General features: G+C 51.5%; 1 protein-coding gene across 2 annotated transcripts; it reads left to right on the top strand.

Moving 5' to 3' along the window:
* Positions 1 to 392: 392 nt before the first annotated feature.
* On the top strand, positions 393 to 22,305 carry AGFG2 (ArfGAP with FG repeats 2). Of its 2 annotated transcripts, XM_034988504.1 has the most exons (13): positions 418 to 767; positions 8,741 to 8,834; positions 9,709 to 9,824; positions 10,914 to 11,067; positions 11,663 to 11,828; positions 12,765 to 12,890; positions 13,617 to 13,649; positions 18,558 to 18,678; positions 18,850 to 18,932; positions 19,120 to 19,203; positions 20,229 to 20,357; positions 20,697 to 20,782; positions 21,094 to 22,305. In XM_034988504.1, exons 1-13 carry the CDS (start codon positions 547 to 549, stop codon positions 21,151 to 21,153), a joined length of 1,473 nt encoding a protein of 490 aa, XP_034844395.1. In that variant the 5' UTR covers positions 418 to 546; the 3' UTR covers positions 21,154 to 22,305. The 2 variants fall into 2 exon arrangements, with proteins under 2 accessions (XP_034844396.1, XP_034844395.1); XM_034988505.1 differs by lacking the exon at positions 13,617 to 13,649 and having other exon boundaries at positions 393 to 767.
* Positions 22,306 to 24,216: the final 1,911 nt, after the last annotated feature.

A 24,216-nucleotide genomic window follows, 5' to 3' on the forward strand; every position in this document is an offset into this window, starting at 1 on the left:
AGACTGGGCCTTTGAAATTTGGCGGGAATTAACGTCATCATTCAGGAGGACAAGGGTTGCGCACGCGCGAGACACCTACTCTTTCTCGCGCGCTAACTTTGCAGCCTAGACAGCCAGTCAGAGTTAGCGTCGGAGCCCGTGTTCCGAGGACTCACCAATCGAATCTGGGGGGCGGGCCGCCATGGAGGCAGTGGCGAGAGGGGGCGGAGACAGGGAGAGGGCACGCACAGTTCTCGCGGCAGTGTCTCTGCGGGCCAATGGGAGAGGCCTGAGGGTGAAGGCGGTGGGGCGTGGCATTGGCGGCTCCGCAACCCAAGGCCGTCCAATGTCGAGCCAATCAGAGTGGGGAGGTGGGAGGAGACTAACCAATCAGCGTGCAGAATAGGCAAGGCAAGGGGTAGAGAAGTCTCTCGCGGACGTCGCCGGCTTCCTATCTTCTGTCAGGGGAGCCGGGCGTGCGGAGGAGGCAGAGGAGGCGGGAAGGTGGCTGTGGTTGAAGGGACAATTGCTGACTTGCGGGGAGGAGGTCCGAGGGAGCGGGCAACCATGGTGATGGCGGCGAAGAAGGGTCCAGGCCCGGGTGGCGGGGTCAGCGGGGGTAAGGCGGAGGCGGAGGCGGCCTCGGAGGTGTGGTGTCGCCGGGTGCGGGAGCTGGGCGGCTGCAGCCAGGCAGGGAACCGCCACTGCTTCGAGTGCGCCCAGCGCGGGGTCACCTACGTGGATATCACCGTGGGCAGCTTCGTCTGCACCACCTGCTCCGGCCTCCTGTGAGTGGACTGGCGCGGGGTAGGAGAGGGGGGGAGGACCGGGAAGGGGCTGCGGAGTATCGGCGTTGGGGACAGCGGGGATCCGGGGCGAAGGGACGGAGCCGAGGTAGGGGCGGCGGGGAGGCCTGGGGACGCGCCTGATGCGCTGAGAGGGTCGTCTGCTGCAGAGCTGTCATGGGGAAGGGAAATTGGCAGAGGAGACAAGACACGATTGGAGTCGCGTTGCAGGGGAAAGGAAGGGCATCGGAGAAGAAGGGAGAAACTCCCGAAGGGAGGGGAGGCAAAACGAACCGAACCGAAAGTGGGGGAGAGTTGAAGGGAACAGGGGGGAGGTTAAGATTTAAAGGGCCCGAGAATGACACACACCTTGAAAGGGAACTCTATGTAGGTGAGGGGCAAATAGGAAAGGGGTAGAGTAAACTGGGCTCTAGATGAAGGTGTACTTCTGGCTCGTGCCCATTCTGGAGTGTGAGATAGAGAAACCAATTTAAAATAGGTAAGTTAACCCAGGCTGACAGCATAGAGATTGTGACAGGTAAGGAGCCCTGTACCAGCGTTCGGGTGCAGGTCCTAATGTTGCAGGGCTTTGGAGTGCAACCCAGAGGTAGATTTCTTACAAATCTTAAGAGATGAGAGCTGATGGATTACCGTGTTAGAGAGCTTAACTTCTCCAAAGGTTTGGGGATCTGGATGAGCCATCCTTAAGTGTAGTAGTTTACACCTTTAAGCTTCTTGTTGCCATGGCTGGGTCCTGGTAGTAGCATCTGGCAGCTCTTTCTAGATTTGGGGGAGTTTTGTTGTATAATCTGCAACGCTACACTTGGCACTGGTACTGGATTTGGTCATGCCTGAGCTAATTTAGAGCCACAGTTCTAGGCCAGATTTCTGGTTATAGAGTAAGGTTCTTTTTCCCCCACAGGGAATTATTTGGTTAGATGCCTGATTAACATTGGCTACCAACCCTGTATCTCTATTCTGTATAAGTTCATCAAGAGATTTATTTTGACTTGTTCAGTATTGTTTTAATATATTGGTTTGTCTGGTTGGTTGGTTTTGTATTTAACAAGGGATGCTTTTGTTGTTTCTTCTTACACCTTTAGGAGCCAAGGAGGGAGCAGTATTGTTCTTACATGACAGATGAGAGAACAGAAGCAAAGAGAGGTTTACCAGTGCCATATGGGGTTTGCTGTTTTCAGCATTTGTTATTGGATATTAGTTATGATCACGGCAGACCAGAAATGAAGATACGGTGTAGGATTATCTCTCTACGTGATTTTTACCTCCTTTGCCAAACTTCTGTGTTCTGATCAACCTCACTTGTGTGTTATGACTTTGGTCTAAGTAAAAGCTATTGTGGCTCTTGGGACAATGATTAGAACCCAAACAGGAATGTGTCAAAGGTAGAGACTTAAATAAAGCAAAAGGGTAGAACTGAGACTGGGACAAGTACTCTGAGGAGAAAAGGAGCAAAGTTTAGGACTATTTATAGCAGAAAGAGAAAGAACAGATTCCTAAAGATCCTGTTATGAAGAGGAAAATCTGATTATAGAGTCTGGGAGCAGAGGGATAAAACTGATGGCATGTCAGAGTCTAGGTCCTAGGAAGAAAATGTTTGGAAACAGTGTTAATTCATCCCCATGGTTAGCTGCACAGCAAAGATAAAACACTAACTAAATGGGAGGGCTGACACTATTATTATTATTTTATAGATCTTGGTTTAAAGTATCCCATAGATAACATTTCCCTTCTATAATGAATATCCCTCAATCAGGACAAAAGGAGGGTCAAGGGATCTGGCACACATTAAAAACCTGATTTCTTTTGCTAGAACACTTAACTCCTTAAATATCAGGGCACAGTTTACAAAACTTGACCACTTTTTCCCCGTGCTCATTACTGTTGGTCTTTAGTGAAGGATCAAAAGGCCGGGCCATAAATGAAGTTGAATTGAAGGCATGTTGACATTATAAGGAGAGAAATATCAGAGGAAACTCTAGGAGAAAGCTGTAGTTTCCCTGGCTGTGTTTGTCTGCCTAAGTTCTGGTGGTACTTCTCATGTGCTAATTGAAGTTCTAATTAGCATGAGCTAAGTAGGGCAAGGCATAGGAACCTTATAAAAGGGTCTTCACAAAGTATTGCCTGTGTCCTCTGATGGACTTTGGGAAAGGCTGGGAGCGGGGGGTGGGCTGTAAACAGGGTGTGAGGTGAGGGATGCTTACTGCTGGCTGCAGAGTAAAGGGGGAGCACACACAGTTCAGCAGGCAATGGAGGGGCATGGCTCAGGGTGACACATAGACCAAGTAACATCTTAAATCCACATGGTTGATTGCCCACAGATTAGGATTTCGTGGTACTGGGAAGTGAAAATCACGGTAGGCCAATAATTGCCGGTGATAATAAGTGCTGAGAAGTAAAATAAAGCTCAGCATGGGCTGGAGAGTGATGGGAACTCATGTTAAGGTATGATGATGAAAGAAGAAATATTCTTTGTTTAAAGGACGAGGGTATTGGGGCGCCTGGTGGCTCAGTCAGTTAAGCATCTGCCTTTGGCTCAGGTCATGATCCCTGAGTCCTGGGACCAAACCCCGTGTTGGGCTCCCTGCTCATCAGGGAGCCTGCTTCTCCCTCTCCCTCTGCCACTCCCCTCTGCTTGTGCTCTCCCTCTCTCTCTCAAATAAATAAATAAAACCTTAAAAAAAAAAAAAAAAGGACATGGGGCACCTGGGTGGCTCAGTCGGTTAAGCATCTTCGGCTCAGGTCATGATCCCAGGGTGATCGAGCCCCGCATCGGGCTCCCTGCTCAGCGGGAAGCCTGCTTCTCCCTCTGCTTGCTGCTCCCCCTGCTTATGCTCCTGCTCTTGCTATCTCTGTCTGTCAAATAAATAAATAAAATCCTTAAAAATAAAAAAAAATCTATCTTTAAAAAAAAAAGGACGAGGGTATTGAGGCGGGGCAAGAATTCAAGTACCACACTTAGCACCATAGCCAGAGAAAGGAGACAGCGAGACTGGCTTTATTTTGAAAGCCAGCTTTCTGCTGAGGATGTTACAAATACATCCACCTCTCAGGGGAGTGGGGTGTTCTAGGGGCAGTGAGCACAATTACCAGAGTTCCCAGCTGGCTGCACAGGCTGATACAGCAAAGTTGACTGTTGCAGCCAAAGTTGAATTTCCCAAGATCTGGAGAAAATTTTTGATTTTAATACTGGTGGGTGGGTATGACTATGGGTCCATCACTACATGTGAGAGCTCATTCTCATTTTCTTTTTTCATGAGAAATATTTTCTCAGCTCTAGCAGAAAACCACAGCGTTGGTGTGAGGGACTGAGAGAGAAGCTGCTAGTTTTGGCTGTTTCTAAATTTATATACATGCTGCCACAATTGTAGGTCCCAAATTTGACCTAGTTTTATTCATTTGGTTTTCGTCCAATACCTAGTTTCCTTAACCTGGATATAGGTCCGTCTCATTTCCCCAGCATATACATCTGCCTGTCTGTTTGGCTGTGTCTGACTCTCCTACTAGAGAGCAAAGCCAGGACAGGGTAAAGATTGCTGCTAAAAAGTGCTTTTTCCAAAGCAGTGCCTTCAGTGTTTTTTCTTCTTCTGGTTTGCCTGGATGCCTCAATGGATAAACCACGTTTCTTTAGTAAGAAAATAGATCTTGAGGCCTGAAATGTCGTTGACACAGGGATAGGCACTGTCTTTGACACCCAGTTTTGTTTTGTTTTTTCCAGTAAAATCTGTGTCATGCTTCCCTAACCTGGCTGTTTGGGTCCATCTTTAATCCATTGTCCTTTGGGACTCAGTAACAGATACTTGCCTCCTCTACTTCTGTACAACTTTATTCCAATAGTGGGATTAAGTCAGGATTCGGGTGGACAGAGCTCTGGGCTGGGTGCCAGGAGATGTGCTTGACAGCTCTTTCTTTGTGACAAGTTCCTAACCTCCTGGTGCCTTAGTTTCCCCATCTGGCTTTGCTCGTAGCGGTTCCTCGTTAAGCACTTTTATCTCCATGGAAGAAAAGGCCTTGTGTGTTGTTCAATAATTCAGTACTTTTCCATCCATCTGGGTTAGAGAGGTAGATGTGTCCCTTGCCCCTGTGTTAGTCCCGTCCCTCCGTCCCCTCCCACCTCACCTTTTATCCAAAGACATGAGAAGAAGGGGGAAAAAATGTAAAAGGATTGAGAATGAGCCTGAAAAGGAAGGCAAAGGACAGCAGTTTATCATTGTCACTAAGGAAGAACTACAGGAAATGGGTTGAAGCAGGGATTTTCGATGAGGAAGAAGTTTCCTAAAATTAGTGAAATTGAGCCTGGAGCAGGGTAAGTGGGGAGCTCTCCTATTAGGGACTAGAAAAAGTCTCTAATAGGGACTCTTTTGGGTGATGTTTGGATCCAAGATAAGAGCCAGCGTGGCTTAGCTGAACCCCGCTCAAAGGCAGAGGACTGGAATCCCAGGAGCAAAGAAACCCCACGTGGGGGGTATGAATCCGAACACGAAATATTCAGAAGTCAGGAATTCCCAAGTCCAAGTTTGGCACAAAGGAAAGAACTTGGGTGCCGGGTAGAACTGTTTTTTCCGTTGTTGACCTGACCGAACTTTCTTATGTGAGCAGCTGAGCAGGTTTGAGACTTTCATGAAGCAAGATAGAAGCAAAACATGGGCCGTTGTGAGGGTGATGACCACAGGAAAACAAAAGGTGTGGTATTTGTAAAAATAGTCGTACACTTGAGAGCATCCTCAAAGGCAGTGGGGAGAGAGGCAAGGAGAGAGGATTGGGTGGGCTTTAGGGTCCCTGCAGGTCGCTTTGCTGCCAGGAATTCAGGGCACTTCAAAGAGGGATGCAGAGTACTTCAAATGCCAGTCAGGTGCTCCATGAAACAGAAACCGAAGTCGAAGCCCTCCCGACTGGGCTGAGGCCCGAGTCCTAGTAATGAACTTGCTTTCAGTTGGAAACACTTGCCCTATTCTGGGCAAATACATTTATCTCTGCATTTGCCCAGCACCTCCTGGTTAGAAATAACATTTGCTGTGATAACCTAAGGGCAGTGTCTCCTTCTAGCTCTCACTTCTTTGGGGGAGAACGTGCAAGTCGTGTTGGGGAGACTGGGTGCAGCTTGGAGACTTCGGTCTGTTTGATTCCAGGCCAGTAACTCAGCTCTGGCCCCTTGCATGACCCTGCTATGTCCCCAGCCAGCCCCAATACCCCTCGACCATTAGATTTCAGCTACCGGGAGGAGAGGGGCTCTTGTTTCTGAATTGCTCGTGTCAGCCAGCAATGGCCTCTCTCTGATTCAGAAACAAAACGCTCTGACTCATAGGCCATGTAACTAGGTCCTCTTCCTGGGCTGCAGAATGTTGCCTTGTAGAGAATTTTCCCTGCCCCCAAACTGTGGCTCTAGTTATACATAATCCAGTCTACAGACATCAAGGTCAGAGCAATGCTTTTTGTACTGTGCTATGGAAACATCCTGTTCCCTCAGATTCATTTGGCCCAAAGCACCTAAATCACTTATTTTCTCTGCTTTCCCTTCACCCTATCTTCCACACCCCCTCCCCCGCCCCCCAAAAAACCCCCTCCAGTCCAAGCTCAGCCGTAGAAAGTTCTGTTGTTCTAATCATCCCCTCTAGACTGATGAATGGGTCAAGTCCCTCCCCCTCCCCCTACAAAGAAGCACACCTCCTTGTTTACACTTTGCTAACAGTTCCTGGTTGTCCTGTCAGGAAATGTCAATGACCTTTTTGTGATAGACTTCGAATCTGTTTTTCTAGTGTTAACATAATACATTTTACGTTTGCCATGACCATTTCTCTTCCTTCCCCCACTGCTGCATCCGGGTGCCACATTCTCCCTGACCCGGCTATGTGTGTGCCTACATGGCACCCAACTGTGTTGGGAATGATCTTTGTCCAGGCTCCTGGGGTCATTGTAAGAAATCACCGGGTGATCAAGCACTAGGTTCTACAAGATAAGTGATATATATATGATATAGAGTGATAAGCAGCTGTCTCTTGTATCCCACAAAGTGCCTACCATAATGCCTTGTATTTTGGTAAAGGAAATATTTGCTAGTGGGAGATGAAGATAAGGAGTGGGATCACTGGGCTCATAAGGTTGGAGAGGTCTGCTCTGGCTAGAACTCAGAAGGCCTGGCCTTTTGACAGGGAAGGGCCTAGGGATTAAGGTGAGTAAGATCTAGGGAAAGAATATAAAAGGCTGTCTGGACTTCAAAACAAAACAAGGCCATTAGTAAGAGAGGCTTTAGGAGAGAAAACTGGAATATCTCTGAAATGTGATTAGAAGAGAGTCTTCAGGGCAGATCAGGTTTAAGAGCTATTGTTTGCCATGTAGTTACAAAGCCTTGCTTTTGGGTTTCGCTGCTCTGATCTTTCCTTGGGGCATCAGTCCTCTTTGATACTGTCTTTTAAAGGAGTATTTTGAGACCCTTTACTTAAAAGTCTAGCGGCAGAATTGCTGAAAATGTCTTCAGTTGTAGCCTTCGGTGTCCTGTCCTTTGTTAGAATCCCACAGTCGGTAATTTGTCATCTGAAGGGGCTGCCGCTCTTCACTGTTCACCCCGGGCTGTGTCACCTGTCCCCCCTCCCCCGCCGCCGTGGCAAACACGTACACTAACACGACACACTGCCGTTCTTCTAGACTTGCAGGGACACCTTCATTTTGTGGGTGCACCTGTAAGCCTGAATTTTCTCTAGGGTTTCCATTTGTAAGCTGTGTGATCTCTGCCTTCCCTCTTTGCTTTCCTGATGGCATCAACCAGGACCCTCTTCTTCTGGAGTTACTTTTATTTTCATATCTTGATTTGCCCTTTTTTTTTTTTTTCACGGGAGTAAAAGTCTGAAGAGCCTCATCAGCGGAGACTGTCTTTCCTGCATATGCCTATATGCTCTTTCACGTGCTGGTCCCAGGGGCTGGTTTATTCGTTGTGGTTTGGCCAGTTTTGTTTTCATCCGATGAGTGCCATTGGTCTAGACCAGAGTAAAACTTAAGGGAAAAGGAAAGGGGAACCTGGCTTAGCGCCAAGTTTCCCTTGTGAGAACACTCCAGAGAGCAGTTGAGTGGGGGCAAGGAAGCCTTCTTGTCTACTGTAATCTCCACGGGGCTTCTGTGGGCACAACTAGACTCCCAGAGAGTTAACAGAACACACAGAGCTGCCGCAAAAGCGCTACTACAGGATAGATGTTCCTGACTCATGCCAATCTCATATTCATTGTTGAGCCTGACTTCCTCCTGCTTCCTCGAAAGGTCTAGAGCTGAGAAAACCTGGATTATCTCTTTTCCCAGAGATCTCTTCCTGAAAGAGAGGGGCCCTCTCCATCCCTACCACCACACTTTCTGTCGAGACGAAGAGGGGCAGGCAGGTGTAAAACAGTGGTAAAATAGGAAATGGCAAGTGGGCACATCTCTGAGTTCCCGGAAGTACCCCCCAGCCTGCAGGCTGAACACGGAACTGAGGCAAGGGAGAGATGGCTTCTGGATGGACAGGCTCTGCCTTCCTCTCGAGAATGACAGGGAACACAACACATTCTTGACTCTCATTAAAAGCCTCCAAAATGGGCGCCTAGGTGGCTCAGTCGTTAAGCGTCTGCCTTCGGCTCAGGTCATGGTCCCAGGGTCCTGGGATTGAGCCCTGCAATGGAGCCCTGCGTGGAGCCCCGCATGGGGCTCCCTGCTCCATGGGAAGCCTGCTTCTCCTTCTCCCACTCCCCCTGCTTGTGTTCCCTCTCTCGCTGTCTCTCTCTGTCAAATAAATAAATAAAATCTTAAAAAAAAAAAAAAGCCTCCAAAACATTCTCGCTTCCCTTCTTTCCTTGAATTAGGAAGTAGCTTCAGTCAGGGAATTCTACCTGAGCTTAATTTCTGTGTTGTTTTATCCTTTCTCCCTCCCCCTCCTCCCATAAACAGACCTGTGGTGCTAACTGCATTGTACTTCTCTTCCTGTTTCTCTCCCACAGGAGAGGCCTGAACCCCCCTCATCGCGTCAAGTCCATCTCCATGACAACTTTCACTGAGCCTGAAGTAGTATTCCTGCAATCCCGTGGAAACGAGGTGAGCCACCACCCATGGAATGGCTTACTGGCTGTAGTTGCCCTTTGGGCCGGGGGAGCTTTGCCTCAAGACTATAGAAAACCCTACAGCTTTCTTTTTTGGTCGAGTTTCTTTTATTTTTTTAGTATATAGCATATCTCGTCTTAGGTATATTTGTATATCTGCGGAATCTTATTTATGCAAATTGTGGTTTGTCTAGGCCTCTGTTAGAGGAATGAGGAGAAGGAGCAAAATCTCTGCAGGGGGTGACTCCTGGGCACTCACAGGGAAGACTGCCCCTTGACAGTTAGAGCTCCACATTGCTGAGCATTCAGAGTTGACTGGGCTGGCCCCTCGGAGTAAAATCTCCTGGAGCCAGCTCTACCCACCTGACCCTCAGCACTGTGGGATTAAGCCCATGCCATGTACTCGAACGTGGGTTAAACCCCTTCCCCAGCTAAATCTGCAGGCGGTGGAAGGACGCTGTCCTTGTTGTTAGCAGTCCTCCTAGCTTGCAAGAATTGGCTTACTTGGAGGGCGCCAATGAAGGAAGGCCTCTGGAGGGTGTTCTGGAAGACACAGCTCTGATAATTGTCCCTGACCCCACCCCCATCGAGATTTAGTTCCCCATAATTCTCATGGCCCTCTCTTTTCTTTTATAAGTTGAATCATAATATGTACTTATAAATCTATTTTTACTTACCTAAGGCACGACCTCCCCATTAGATGGTCAACTCTGGGAAGCCAGGGATTGTGTCTGCTTTGTAGGCATACCCAGACTCTCAGCTGTGTCTGTGCTCAATAAGTATGTATTGATGAATAAACTGGAAGTGGTATCATTCCCATCCCATGCTTTCTGCCTGAACTCCTCTGTTACCTGATTCCATTCCTTTAGGTTTGCAGGAAGATTTGGCTGGGTCTTTTTGATGCTCGGACATCTTTAATACCAGATTCCAGGGATCCTCAGAAAGTGAAGGAGTTTCTCCAGGAAAAATATGAGAAAAAGAGATGGTAAGGAGGAGGAAAGAGATTGCTACGGAGACCCATGTCCCAAGACATTCTTCATCTGACAGTCCAGTGTATAGACTTGAATTGGGGCTTTTCTCAAAGGCCATACTTGGGTTGAATGGATTCCACCCAGCTTCAGTTAGGGCTCAATTCTGACTTCAAAATTATAAAACTACCTAAAGGACAACTTGTTCCCAGTCACTAACCCTGCAGATTTGATGCTCCTCTTTTGGAGAGAAATTAGACTGCGTGGAGAGGGGCTGGGCCTGTGGGAGTGTGGGGCAGGTTAAAGCTCAGCTGGGCCCATATATGCAGAGAGGCAGCTGGAAGCACCATGTCCTAGAGCTCTGTGCTTTTAGCCCATCGTTTTTCCACGATTTATGTGTGTTCTGTTTTTCTGGTGACGAGGACAGCATCTCTGCTCTCCCTTGCCTTTTCTCTCCCCAGGTGGCACTTTCTATGGCTTGATCTCAGGGGTGTGTGCATGTTGGGGGGGTAGCTTTGGCTGGAGAAGAGAATGCAGACAGCAAGGAGATCGATGTGGACAAAACAGCATTTTGGGGCCCTTCCTGGGGGTGTCCTCCAGGAAAAGAAGATACTTCCGGAGTAGGGACCACATACATACAATGGAGTGGAGGGCATTTTATCAGAAGTCGCAGAAGCTAACAGGATAGACTGTGAGCACTTAGAAGAGGAGGTGGCAGAAACTTTCTGTGGGACTGAAAAGGAGGAACTGCAGAAACACCTAGAAAAGAAAAAGGAGGTTGGAAAATAGGATCACCTGTCCAGCAGCATTATTGACGGGTTATTACTTGAAATGGGTTGATGTCAGAGAAAGGAGAGAGGAGAGAAAAATAGGCCCAAGGCAGAGTGACGTGAACATTCCCACAGAAAAGAACGAGCATCTGACAGTAAAGGGGACGCTCAAGATGGGCAGAGCTTTGCTGAGTTACGAAATTCCCTTTAGCTCAAAAATCAGAGGGCAAAGGCCGAGGGACCCGGACTGCTGCCACCCGTGCTTCCCAGGTGCCTACACTGAGCACGGCCCATGGTGTTACCCCCTCCATTCAGCCTGACTATTCTTTCTCAAAGGTATGTCCCCCCAGACCAAGTCAAGGGGCCCGCTTATACCAAAGGCAGTGCCTCCACCCCCATCCAGGGCTCCGTCCCGGAAGGGAAGCCCCTGCGGACTCCTCTGGGGGATCCCGTGCCGTCTCTCTCAGCTGCTGCCTCCACCTCTAGCCAGGTAACTCTCAGACCTGCCCTTCGAGACTAGTTGGGGATTTGGGAGACAGGGATGTCAGTTTCCTAAATCCAACCCCCGGACTTAGCAGACGACAGTATAGCTGGTGTGAGTTGGTTCTCGGCCCTGCTGTTACCTGTGTCTTGGACTCACCTTGGCCTCCTATCTTTTGGAAGAAAGAACCCAACAGGAAGTGGTATTTAGGGAAGTCGGAGTATCGACTTCAAACCTGACCTTTGCTCCAAGGAAACGCAGGAGGGGCCGGGACACTGCCTCCAGCACCCGGGAAAGATGAGGAAGTAACAGCTTGGGGGGCGGGGGGGGGGGGGGCTCTTGGCAATATCCCTTGTAGCTCAGGGTTACTTTCACTGATAGGCTCTAAAATGTCTGCTTCCGGGAGGTGGTGTGCTGAGAAGACAGAGAAGTTAGGTATGCGAGGGGCTCAGGCAGCTGCTGCCCAGGAAGTCTCTCAGTTGAGGGCAGTTTCTCCCTCTCTTCTCTCTCCCCTTGCCTATCTGGGGGCAGCCTAGGGAGCCATGCAGGGGCCGGGTCATGTCCGGTCCTCCAAGTGCTCTATGTCATGCCTTCTCCTCTCAAGTCTGTCAGTCAGTCTCAGCCTCGGACGTCCCAGCCCCGGAGCTCTCAGCCACCTCCCCACTCCTCGGTCAAGAAAGCCAGTACCGACCTGCTGGCCGACATAGGTGGAGACCCCTTTGCCGCTCCCCAGGTGGCACCAGCTTTCGCTGCATTCCCAGCCTTTGGGGGTAAGTGGGACCTGGGAGGAGAACATTCCACAGTGTATTACCCCTGACACAAGGCCATTCACGCCCTTGGGGTGACCAGTAACCGCCCCCCCCCCCCCCCGCCATCTCTAGCTCCCCTCCCACAAATGAATGTGATGATAATCCTGAAGCATCAAGGTTGGAAGGGCTGGGGTCAAATGAGAGCAGCCCGGATTATGTCTGCAAGTTTGACTAAAAAACATGACAGTCGGGGACTATCCACACTTCCTTTCGGAACACTGGAAATCGCCTTTTTATTACCTTCTTTTTCCGTTAAAATGGGGGCAGGGGGCTTGTCATGTGTTCCATTTCCCCTGCTCTCTTCCCAAAGACCAGCAGCAGCCGGTTGAATAAAATGGTATCTAGTTTCCTTTCTTCCTTTCAAGCCCCTTCCCCCACCAAAAACAGCTTTTCTTTTTTTTTTTTTTTCACATGATTCAGCCCAAAGTAGGCCCTGACAAAAATGGGAATGCCTCGTGGAGTAAGGATAAAAGATGGGGCGCCTGGGTGGCTCAGTCGTTAAGCGTCTGCCTTCAGCTCAGGTCATGATCCCGGGGTCCTGGGATCGAGTCCCACATCGGGCTCCCTGCTCGGCGGGAAGCCTGCTTCTTCCTCTCCCCTCCCCCTGCTTGTGTTCCTGCTCTCGCTGTCTCTCTCTCTGTCAAATAAATAAAATCTTAAAAAAAAAAAAAAAAAAAGGATAAAAGATGGTGGGGAGTGAACTTGGAGGCCTCTGACACCCCATGTCCCCCAGCGGGTGTCTGGCCCTCTGCCCAGACCCCTGCCATCTCTCCCTGAACAGGACCCTGTGGAAAGGCAGTGTCCCATCAGTGGCCTTTGGCCTTCAAAATTAGTGCATATTATATCGATTATATGTCCATTTTATATATTTGACCTTTACATTCCCTCCACCTGTAGGCCAGACACCTTCCCATGGAGGATTTGCCAACTTCGATGCCTTTGGCAGTAGCCCCAGGTCCTCTGCATTTGGAAGCATTCCTCCAGCTGGCCAAGGCCCGTTCCAGGCCCAGCCAACACCCACAGGTAAAGTCTGCCCTGCTCTCTTCTGCTGCCCTTCTCTCTTCCAACTGCGTTCAGTTTTCCACATCCACACATCGCCCTTCATTCGCATCTGCACCAACCTAGAGAGCTGGGCAAAGGAGACAGAGAAGGAAGAGAAGCAGGCCCGGGAAAGGGGGAGAGGGGTCTGAGGAGATTCTTGGCAGGAAGAGGGGCCCTCCTGCTCCATTTTGTCCTGGAAGGAAAACAGCTCAATCGCAGCAGCAGTTGTGCAGGGTGTGTATAGGAGATCTCTGACCGGAAAGTTGGGGAGACCCCAGTCCTCGAAAACTCAAGAGTGGACGTGACCTCTCCTCTGGAGTGCTCTGATGGTCCATGTTGTGCACTGCCCAAAGAGCGAGGGCTGGGTCAGAGTCCAAGATAGTCTCCGGAAGTCCTCACTCACCCCTGTTAGAGCAGAACACTGTAAACTCAGTGTTGTGTTGTTTAGCAATTGAGACAACCTCTCCCCAAAAAAGGAGACCCTAAAGGCCGCTGCTGTAAAGCATCTGGCTCCTCCCTGAGTCCCCAGACATCAAGTCTTCATAGCGTTGGGGCTGGCCCTCTACCTTTGTCCGTCCTGGACACACGGGAGGGCAGCCCAAGTGCTCTAAAGACCCGATGTCTGGGGAAAGCCGGTGACTTACGCTCTCTCTTTCTCCCTCCCCCCCCACCCCGCCCACCCTTCCCCTTCTCCACCCTCACTGCCAGCCAGTCGGATGCTAACTGGAAGTTACAGCTTTGGTGAGTTATTCTTCCAACTCTACAGCCCACCCAAAGTAGAAGCCTATCTCAGGTCCTCTGAGCCAAGAGCTTTGAGGTCTGGGAGGAACCCTTCAAATGTAGCCGTCTCCCAGCAGTTAAGCAGTTTCCCTGTCGTGCAACCCACAGCGTGGCAGAGCTCGGCCCAGAGCCCAGACTCCCTGACTCTCGCTCTGCCCACAGCCTTCCCACTGTGCCACCGCGAACTGTCTGCGTGCTTTTGTTTTTATTTTATTTTTCTTTTCTTTTGAATGGGACAAGGAGGGACATTTTATACTGATAAAAGTTAAAATTCACAAAGAAGTTCTCACGTTACCAACTTCAAGTACCTGACAGGGTAGCCTTGAAAGTCATAAAGCAGAAACTGTTAGACACAGTGAAAATGTAACAGCAACAGAGAGGGGGATGGTAGTGGACTCGCAAGATCAATAGTCGATAAAGTAGATAGACAAATAAGGAGGAAAGGAGGCCGTTTGAGTGACACTTGAACAAGTTTGACCTAATACATCTAAGTAGAACTTTGTAATCAAAAGACAGGATTTTCAAACACGGAACCCTTTTATAATTTGACCACAGACCAGGAGACACCACATAAATTTCTAACAAATAGAAATTGCTTAGGTCACATTCTATATGATAAAAGGTGTCCCAAAAGATGTCCCATAACAATGTTTCATTGTCCTTAAAGGCCTGAAACAGGGAAAAGATAATTACAATATGGAAAACAGACAAAAAGCTAATAGCCATCATGTGTTTTTTTAAAACTCCTATAAATAAGACAGAGTAGGATAACAGGCAACGGATACAAGCAGCTAATACCCAGAAAAAAAAATGATGAAAATGTTCTCAACCTGACTAATCAGGGAAAACACAAATTAAGAGTAAGATAATAATTTCACACATTGTATTCACAAAAGTTTTAAAGATTGGTAATGGCCAGTACTGTGTGGGGAAACTGGCCCTTTTGCATGCTATCGGTAAGAATGTAAGTTGGCACAGGAATATTCAGTGTAGCAAGACGGAGGTCCTCCTCAGAATGAGAGCTTGAAAGGAAGCAGCTTGTACGAGGTGGTTATAAATTGGTCCGGTCAGAAATGCATGCCTGTTGGGGCCTGGGTGGCTCAGTGAGTTAAGTGTCTGCCTTGGGCTCAGGTTATGGTCCTGGCCACCCGTTGGGCTTCCTGCTCAGCGGGGAGTCTGCTTTTCCCTCTCCTTCTGCTCCTCCCCTCACTAGTGCTCACGCTCTCTCTCTCAAATAAATAATCTAAAAAATAATAATGATAAAGAAATGCATGCCTGTCACAATCCCTTGCCTAAAGGGCCAACCTTTAAAGGAGAGAAGGAAGGTGCCAGGAGCCCTCCCTGGCCAAACCTGGGGTGAACTTGCGTCCAGTGTCTGGTCATCTCAAAAAGCAGACTCTGCAGCCAGCCAGAGCCAACCAGCCCTTGTGAGGCTCCTGCCCCTGCTAGGAGCATCCTCATATTATCTCCACGAAGAAGGAAAGATCTCCATTTTGCAGTTGACAAAACCGGCTTCACTTGGCCAGTGACTTGGCCAAACCCGAATGGCTGATGAATGGCAGCTCCCATTCACTTCCCACCGCACCGGGATCACGAGAGGGTGGTTCTCCAAGTGTGACATAAAGAACTACTGGGGATGAAGTAAGGAGAATTGGGTGAGAGGTGGGTGTCTTTTCTGACAAGCCTGGCTGTATTTTTATATTTCTGAGGGGGAGTCTGGAGAGGGGAAGTTTCTAAAACTGCAGTTTCCCCTGAAACTGCTAGAAGGTATGTATACCAATCCAGCCGCAGGGAATGGGGCTCTGGAAGTGCAGAAGAAGACAACAAGAGCGCAGGTATTTCTAGGTTCCCTGAGAAGGGCGGAAAGTGCGGGGTCGACCCGGCCGTGGCGAGGGCGGGCTCTGCCCTCTAGCGTCTGCCAGGAGACACACAGCCAGGCGGCAGCAGGGCAGAAGGACAGCACCTCCCCCAGCCTGGGAGCTCCCTGACCTGACGGAAAGGCCCAGAGCAGGACTGAAGAGTCTGACCTTAGTGAGGACAGGGAGCTGTGTTCACTCAGAAATTCCACCTACCCCGAGTCATAGCCCAGGAAAGGCCAGGGGACCCTGAGAACCAGAAGATTCAACACTAGGCTGCTGGCTTCCAGTCTTCCTGACGCCTGGGGCCTGGAGAGGACAGAGCCCAAGTGTGCTCAGTGGCGTGGTAGCCTAGCACTTGTCCCTGTAGAAAGGCCAGGGGCTGAGAAGGAGGGTGGCCAAGGCGAGCACAAGGGAAGCAGCCCACCCTTGGAAGCTCAGAGCCGGCAGGCCAGCCCTGGGCACCTGCCTTCCCTGCTGGACTCTGCTTCTCCAAGTCAGAGCCGAGATGCCTAGCACCAGGAAGATCCCCTTACCAAAGGGCTTTGGATCAATACAGCCTTACCCTTTAGGGAAGGAAGAGCATCGAGTTTCAGATGATAGTTCCAGGGTCTTCAGAAAAAAAGCCCCAAACTTAGGAGAAACCAGGCTGAAGTTTGAGGGGACCAGGGAGCAACACAGATTTGAGAACCAGCCTGGCTTGGCCATTCGTCCCTTGCCTTGTGTCTTTATCTTTCCCTTGCCCTTCTTCCTCTCATCTCTGGTATCTTCCCTTGTGACGGTTACCTGCTCATCCTTCCCACTCTCTACAGGGTTTTTCCCAACAGTTTTCTTAGCTGAGTCTCCCCTCCACTCTGTCCACCTCTGCCACCACATTCCCCCTTCCCCACAAACAGGCTTCAGGTTATCCAGCCTCCAAACATTTCTGCAGCCCCCCCCACCGCCCCTGCTCAGCTGCTGTCCTACCGCCTCTCCATTGCCATGCCCCTGGGAAGAGGAGCCTGTGGCCTTCACTTACTTTTTATCATTCTATTTTCTTTCTCTCTCTCTCTCTTTTTTAAAAAGATATTATTTATTTATTTGACAGAGACACAGCAAGAGAGGGAACACAAGCAGGGGGAGTGGGAGAGGGAGAAGCAGGCTCCCCGCCGAGCAGGGAGCCCGAGGCAGGGCTCGATCCCAGGACCCTGGGACCATGACCTGAGCCGAAGGCAGACGCTTAACGACTGAGCCACCCGGGCGCCCCTCTCTCTCTTTTTTTTTAACACACTTGGTGGCATAATAGACATACTATTCTGTACCTTGATTTGTTTTAACTGAACAGTACTGCTAGATTTTTTTTTATCAGCACATGAAATGCTTCCTCATTGTTTTTTAATGGCTGCACAATAGTCCTGCTTATGTATATACTGTAATTTATTTAATCCATCCCCTGTTGATGACTACGTAGAACGAATGATGAATATTTAGTCTTTTGCCTACAAACAGCGCTGCTGTGAATCACCCTGCATGTGTCACGTTTTGCACATTTGCAACTGATATCTGTGAGAAACCTGGCAAGGGAGTTGGTCTAGAGGGGGACACAGTTGATAGAGAAACAAAAATATGTCACTACAAAGATGTCGAGTGCCATGGGGGCGAAGAACAAGGTGTTAGGAGAGGAAAACCAGGCTCTAATGCAGACTGAGGTCAAGGCAGGCCCATCTGAAGACGTGGTTCTGTTAAAGCCCGAAGTGGGGGGCAGGACCGTGGGTGGGGGCTCCTGTTCAAGGCAGAGCGCGTGGGAAGACTGGAGCTGAGAGTCCAGGCGAGGCTCTCGTTCACTTGTGTTTACCACCTAAGCCAGCCATCACCTTTCCTTCAAGACCTTGTCTTGTTTCTCTGACCGCAGAAATAGTTTCTTCTATCATAGGTATGATGATAGCTCACGTTTATGCACGCTTTACAGACTGCAGAATACTTAGTTGAAAATACTTACCTCAGCGGAGGGGGGCGGTGTCCTACAGCCATCCTATGAGAGGACAAGCAAAAATATGGGCTCAGGAGAGTAAGATGGTTTGCGCAGGTCACAGCAGTAGCAGGGGGTAGGGCCCCGACTGGAGTCCAGTCCTTCTCACTCTACCTCTCACATAGTCATTCAGCAAACAATTTCTGAGCACCGGCATGTGGCAGACACCATGCAAAGCGTGTTTCCCTTCGGTTCGAGTCTTCCAGCACTCATAAAAATCAAGCCTTTTCCGTTTGTAGCCTCATTTTACCCTCACAACAGCCCAGAGTGGTTGACTGGATCCCACCGTACAGATGAGGCTGAGACACGCAGATAAAGAGGCTTTCTCCAAAGGACAGGGACTTCCTGGACTTGCTCCTCAGGCTGTTTCGTACGCCTCCCACGTGGGCTCGCCCTCGGGGCTTTTTCTTTTGAGATGTGAGGACCAGAGAGGGCAGAGGAACCCTGATCTAAGCTCCTGGCTTAGGGTGGCCTCCCGAGAGGGGGCAGCTCCGGTGGGAGTGGGAGCTGAGCTGTCTGTGCTCCGCTGTGGGCTCCACCTTCCATGAGAGGCTCCCGAGTGTCTGGGCCTTTCTGCCCTTCACAGCTCCTGCCCCCATCCCCTCTACCTGCCCCTTCCTAGGCTTTATCCATACATAGAAATGCTGGTTTGAGGAAAGGACAGACATGTCCACGGCTTGAGGAAAAAATGGGAACTCTAAGTCAGACTACAGCAGGAGGGACACTGACCTGACACCAGGGCGGGCCGCTTTCTCTCAGCAGCGGCAGCTTTGAGCACTAAGGAGATTGACAAAGGCTGAGTACCATGTTACCCAGAGTTCTTGGCGGCAGTCAAGGCCCTCTGAACCGGATGACCCAGGGGGAAATGGGCTCAGAGAACCCAGTGGGTGCACTCGTGCCATCACTCTGCTCCGTCTCCCTGCCCCCCCACCTCCATCTCTTCTCCTACCCCTTCCCTCCTGCCTCACCCCAGCACTCCCTGTTCTGTTTCCTGTGACTGCCCAGGGAGCAGCCAGGTGACTCCATTTGCGGCCTCTCCTCTCGCACCTGCCAGTCAGCCCAACAGCCTCGCAGATATGGGCAGCCTCCTGGCGCCCGGAGCGTCACCTGGAGGTATCCCTAGCAGGTACGTCCAGACGTCCGGGAGTCTGCCTTGGGGCTGCAGAGCCTTGCTTTTCCCAGCCTGCTCAGCTCCTCCTGTCGGGCAGGACAGGGTTTGGCATCTCCTGGTACCTTGCATTGCTTCTCCCCTTGACCCCCAGTGCCCTGCATGCTGACTTCTCTTCCCACATCACAGCATCTTCGGGGTGGCCGGCCAGGTCCCCACGCTCCAGTCGGCCACAGCTGGTGGAGGCGGCAGCACGGGGCTTGCCTTTGGAGGTGAGTCTTACCTGTGGAGACCCAGGGAGGGGATCCAAAGCCAAGAGGAACCTGGGGACTCTGCAGGGAGGCGGGGGGAGAAAGAGCACACCAAGATTGAGAGGAATGCTGTCATCCGAGTATTAACCAGATGAGAAAAGAGTAACCCTCTCTTTCTCCCACCTCTACCCCATTCCACCCTGAGCAGCCTTCACCAACCCTTTCACAGTACCTGCCGCTCACCCTCAGCTGCCTTCCACCAACCCGTTCCAGCCCAACGGCCTGGCCACAGGTAAGCCTCCAGACTGCCCTGGCCCTGACTCTCTCCAGGGCGCAAATTCCTCTCTGCCTCCTTCTCTCTTTCCCTTCTCTCTCTCTGTCCCTCTCCGTCTCTCTCTCTCTCTCTCTCTCTCTCTCTCTCTCTCACACACACACACACACACACACACACCCCACTGTCAGGAGGAGTGGCAGACAGCCTCAGTCCTCCTCTCACCCTTCACCGGGCCAGACCAGGTTGAACTTCCGGGCCGCCTAGTGGGCAAAGAGTAGAAGCACCCAAGTCCCAGAATCAGAATTTCACAATTACGAAAAGCAGACTGCTACTGACCTGAGCCGGTTCTGCGACTGACTGGCAGGACTCTCCCTTCTTGCCCCTCGGCAGTGTGCACCCCCCTTCTGTGTCCCACCTGCAGCCTTGCCCCTGGTCCCTGCTCTCATCAGCTGGAGTGTTGTGATCTCCTCGCTCCCTATTCCTCTGCAGCCTCAGCTCTTCTATCTTCAGAGGCATGCTCCCCCACCCCCACCCCTGCCTTTTTTGTTGTTGTTGTTCTTAAAAACCTTGAGGCCGGGAAGAGAGACTGGTAGCAGCTGGCACCACTGACCACTGACCCATGTGGCAAACCCCACTGCTGAGAGCTTTACAGCCCTTATTGGCTTTGCCCAGCAGCCCTAGGAAAGGGGCCCGGCCCACTTTTAAGAGATGAGACCACTGAGGCACATACACAGAGGGCTAATATTTTGCTTTCATTGGTGCAGTTTAATCGAAGCAGGCAGCTGACCCCGGTTCTGGGCCCCGCCCCTGCTCGGCACCTCTGTGCCCTCCGTGCCACAATCCACCGTGGACAGGAAGAGGGCAGGTTTGCTAGGTTGCATGGAAGCTGAAGACTTCCATGGCTCACTCAGGGTACTTTTACTGGGTACCTCTGGATAAGGACACACTCTATCCCATGTCCCTATCGTGGAGAGACCTAGGAAGAACCGTTCTCCAGCCTGCCTTCCAGAACCTCGCCTGAACTTCATGTCCTCGTTCCACAGGGCCCAGCTTTGGGATGAGCAGTGCGGGGCCTGGCTTCCCCCAGACAGTGCCACCCACCAGGGCCTTTGTCAGCACCTTCCCACCACCACTGTTCCCCCCACAGACCTCGATGACTCAGCAGCAGAATGGTAAGGGATTCAGACCACACCCTCCTTTCTTACCCCCATTCCCCACCCCCAGGGCCTGCCGGAATGCAGGGGGGTGGCAATGAATATTAGGACTATTAGGGAGCCAGACATCTGAGCTAGTTCCCTTTTGGACCAGTAGGGGGGGCCAGAGAAGCCACAGACCTGCCTGTGTCCTCTGACTCTGCTCCATACCCTTATTCCCCGACTTTAGAAAGGCCCGTTCTTGCGGCCACTGTAGGATGGAGCGGTCCCTGCCCTGCAGGGAGGCCCAGCGGAGTGGTCAGCATCAGCATGAGGGGCAGGGCTTATGTCAGCCTAGTTTCTGCTCTTGCTTCCCAGGTTCTTCCTTCAGCGATTTAGGATCAGCCAAGCTGGGACAGAGGCAACTGAGCCAGCCAGCTGGGACCTCTACCAACCCCTTCATGGTGAGTGCGGGTATGGCCTCTCTCTGGGGGTCGGGGACAGAATCCTTCGAGGAGGACAGGACAGTGTGGGCTGGAAGCTGTGCCCCTCCCTCGTGAAGCCCTGGCTTGGCCACGCAGGGGTGAGTGGGTTAGTCAGTGGGCCCTGTTGTCTCCCACACTCCCCCGCCCCCTACTTGCCTCAGCCCACTGACCTTCCCACAACCCTCAGCACAGTAATTCTGGGGGAGAAAGGAATCCTGGACTGCATCTTTTCTCTGGTCTCCAGCTCTTCTCCCCTAATCCCCTAATTTGTGGTTGTTGTTTCTTTCCAGACTGGATCCTCATCAAGCCCGTTTGCCTCCAAACCTCCAACCACCAACCCATTCTTGTAGCACTTTGTCCTGGGGGGGGGCTCTTCCCTGTCCTGTGGGGCCCCTCTACTCCCAGGAGCTCTGGTGACCATTTGCCTGTGGCATTTCTGTGGGTCTGAGACCAGAATGGGCCTTGTTTTGTAGGGAAGGGGTCTTGGGGATGGTGGAGGTGCTAATGCTTTGCTTGGGGCTTGCAGATAAAAGGGCAGCTTCCCGGGTCAGCTGCCCCCAAGGCTTCCTCCCATCCTCCCTCCAGCCCCTACCCAGGCAGGAGGCCCAAGAGGAGAGAAGGCAGGGCCTGGCCTAGAGGAGTGATGGTGTTTGATTTCTCAAATTATTAATTATAATGACAATAATCCTCCTCTCCTGCCCTCAGCATACATAGTGGTCCCTTCACTCCCAACCGTGTGGGCAGAGGAAGCTGTGGGCACAGACTGACCCGCATTCCCCTGTGGGAGCAAAGCCTTCCCCCATCCCCAACTTTCCAACACTGGTCTCCTTGTGGACAGAAGCACAGTGGGAAAAGCAGGGTCAAGGTGGAGTTAAGGCATGGTGTTGACCTGGGACAGTGATCAGACAGGCTGAGAAGGCTGAGGGGGGCTGGGGAGGGGCGCTTGGGCCAGCATCCCCCTTTTCTCCCCACTCCTACCAGGGCAGAAGGCCCTCCATGGTTTTGCTTCCCCAGCTCTCTCCCTCATCCTGGGTACTCAGGATGAATAATAGTTTTACCTACATACTTAGACATGCCCAACTCCTGTCAAGCACTTTAGTTTGCTGTGGTGTCATGTTTGGATACCAGTGTTTTATATTTATACATAGAGAATTTTCTAATATAGCCTATTATATATATATACGCACACGCGCACACACATAGAGATATATATACACATGCCGCCATTCTCCTGCTCCCAGACAGCTCTTCCACATGGGGAATGGAATGGATCCCCATCTGTGCCTCGACCAGCAGAGCGGGAGCTCCAGAGGGTGGTGGGGAGGGCAGTCACAAGTCCTGACCACCCCCAGAGCCTGGGCTTTTCCAGGGAAAGGCTTTGTGCAATTGGCTGGTTTTCTCCTTTCTTTTTCCCCATGTGCCTCCCCCACCCCCCAAAATCTCTGCACCAAAGCTGTCGCAGGCAATGTTGGAAAAGAACTGCATTTGAAAGAAAAGGGAAATGGCTCTCATGGTCTCACTTTGGGTTAGTTCCAGGGGCCCCAGCGTGACTGCTGAGTCAGTGAAGATGATGCTGTTGGCCAAGGACAGGAATTCCTTGCCGGCCATGTTAGCAGTGGGAGTTAGGTGGCTGCAGTGAGGGGGTGACTCCCCCGGGGGTGCCAGTGACACTCCAAGATGGACATGGTGGGACCTGAGTACAGGAGTAGACCGCTCACAGGCCGGTGCATCCACGGCCCCTCCCCAGACTGTTTTTACCTGAGGATGTTGTGTCAACAGCCATGGTGTCCGGGCTGTTTGTGTGGTGACAAGGTGGCCAGTGTGGGTTAAATACCTCACGTGGCAGCGGAGAGGCCCAGCGTTCAGCCTTGCTATCAAGACACGTTCCTCCCTTTTCCACATTGCGCAGGGACTCTGGCCCTTCAGCTGTTCATTCCTGGGATTCTCTGGGTCTTTCCACCCAATGACCTTTAACGGCAGAACAGCAAGGAGAGGTGGGGACTGTGTTATCACTTTATTTACTTTGAGGACTTCTCTAGAAATATTTCTAGCTGCTGCTGTTTGCCCAGCCGGGCGTGGCCTCCCCACCTTTGCAAGGCTCAGAACCCATCCTGTCTTGGGTCTGTGTTTCCATGCTCCCAGACCCTTCCCTCCTTCCATCCCCTGGTGGATCTCCTAGGGTGGACTACCATCCCTGGGTTTTTCACATTCTGTCCCCTTCTCCCAGTATTTGTCTCTGTCACACTTGATTACCTCTCTGTCCCCGTCCCTGTCTGTGTTTCCCATTTTCTCTGCTTGGAACCAGGAAGGGGAGGAAGCTGGCCTGTTGTGGAGGAGGAGGAGGAGCCTTTTCTTATTTTTCCCCAGCCACCCCCAACTCCCTTCCCTAACCAAAAGCACTGAGGTTTGGAGGTGAAATTGAAAGGGCCCTTGCTGCGAGTTTCAGTCACACTCCTGCTGTTTCCCAAGGATCTCCTTACTGCTCGGTGAGGTCCCCCTCCCTGTGCCCCAGAGCACTCTGTCCAACATGGACTCCCGCCAGCTTGCTGGCCAGGGCAGGATGACCAATCAGAGAAGTTACACTGGGTCGGCCTCCAACTCCAGGACAGAAAACCCGAGTTCCCTGGGCACAGGCCAAGGCGAGGACCGCAGCTGCCTATCCCAGCATGGAGCAGCCAAAGGGCCGCCTCCATGGGGCCTTCTGTATCCAGGCGAGCAGCAAAGAATGGGAAAATCCCTGGCCTGCTAGAAAATGTCTAAATGACTGGGCTGTGTTCCCCTTACCTCGCCCCCAGCATGTCCTTGCACGGCCCTGCCCGGTGGTTACACATCGAACCCCAGCTGCAGACAAACTGTGGGGCCACAGGCATGCTATGGAGCTCGCCCAGGCTCCCACTGGGCTTCCGACCAAGCGGCCGATGCTGTGGCCATGCTCTGCAGACGGAGAGTCCTCTGGCTTGGCCCCAGCCTTCAGCAGGTCACTTGCCCCCGTGGGTGAGAATGCAGGAGCCAGTCCCCAGGATGGCTGTGAAGAACTCCATTCCCTCCACATTGGAGCCTGGGAGCCATGGCGGGGCGGGGGGGGGGAGGGGGGTTGTGGAGGAAAGAGATGGAGGCTGTCCCTGCATCCCCCTCGACAGAGTGGGGAGAACTGCAGATGGAGGAGGGAGGGGCTGACAGGAACAGCCTTAGTACCCCAGCCTCCTCCCCGTAGGCTCCTGTCACTGGTAACAAGGTTCTTCCATAGGGATTTAGAATGTGGAGATTCCATCCCACGGCTACCCTGCACCCAGCAGAGGGATGCACAGGGAGACCCCTCGGATTGGGGGAGGTGTTCTCACCCAGCAGAGCTGAGGTTCTGCCACTTCCTGTCCCTGGGGAGCAGCTGGAGTTACCAGGGCAACAGGCTAAAA

The sequence above is a fragment of the Mirounga leonina genome, unplaced genomic scaffold (genome assembly GCF_011800145.1).
Source record: "Mirounga leonina isolate KUSES-001 unplaced genomic scaffold, KU_Mleo_1.0 Mir_454, whole genome shotgun sequence".
Lineage (NCBI taxonomy): Eukaryota > Metazoa > Chordata > Mammalia > Carnivora > Phocidae > Mirounga > Mirounga leonina.

Coding starts and splice junctions, on each gene's coding strand:
- AGFG2 (XM_034988504.1), top strand. CDS start 547: ATGGTGATGGCGGCGAAGAAGGGTCCAGGCCCGGGTGGCGGGGTCAGC. Junction 11,829..12,764: donor TGCATTCCCAGCCTTTGGGG/GTAAGTGGGACC, acceptor CTCCACCTGTAG/GCCAGACACCTTCCCATGGA. Junction 18,933..19,119: donor CACGGGGCTTGCCTTTGGAG/GTGAGTCTTACC, acceptor CACCCTGAGCAG/CCTTCACCAACCCTTTCACA.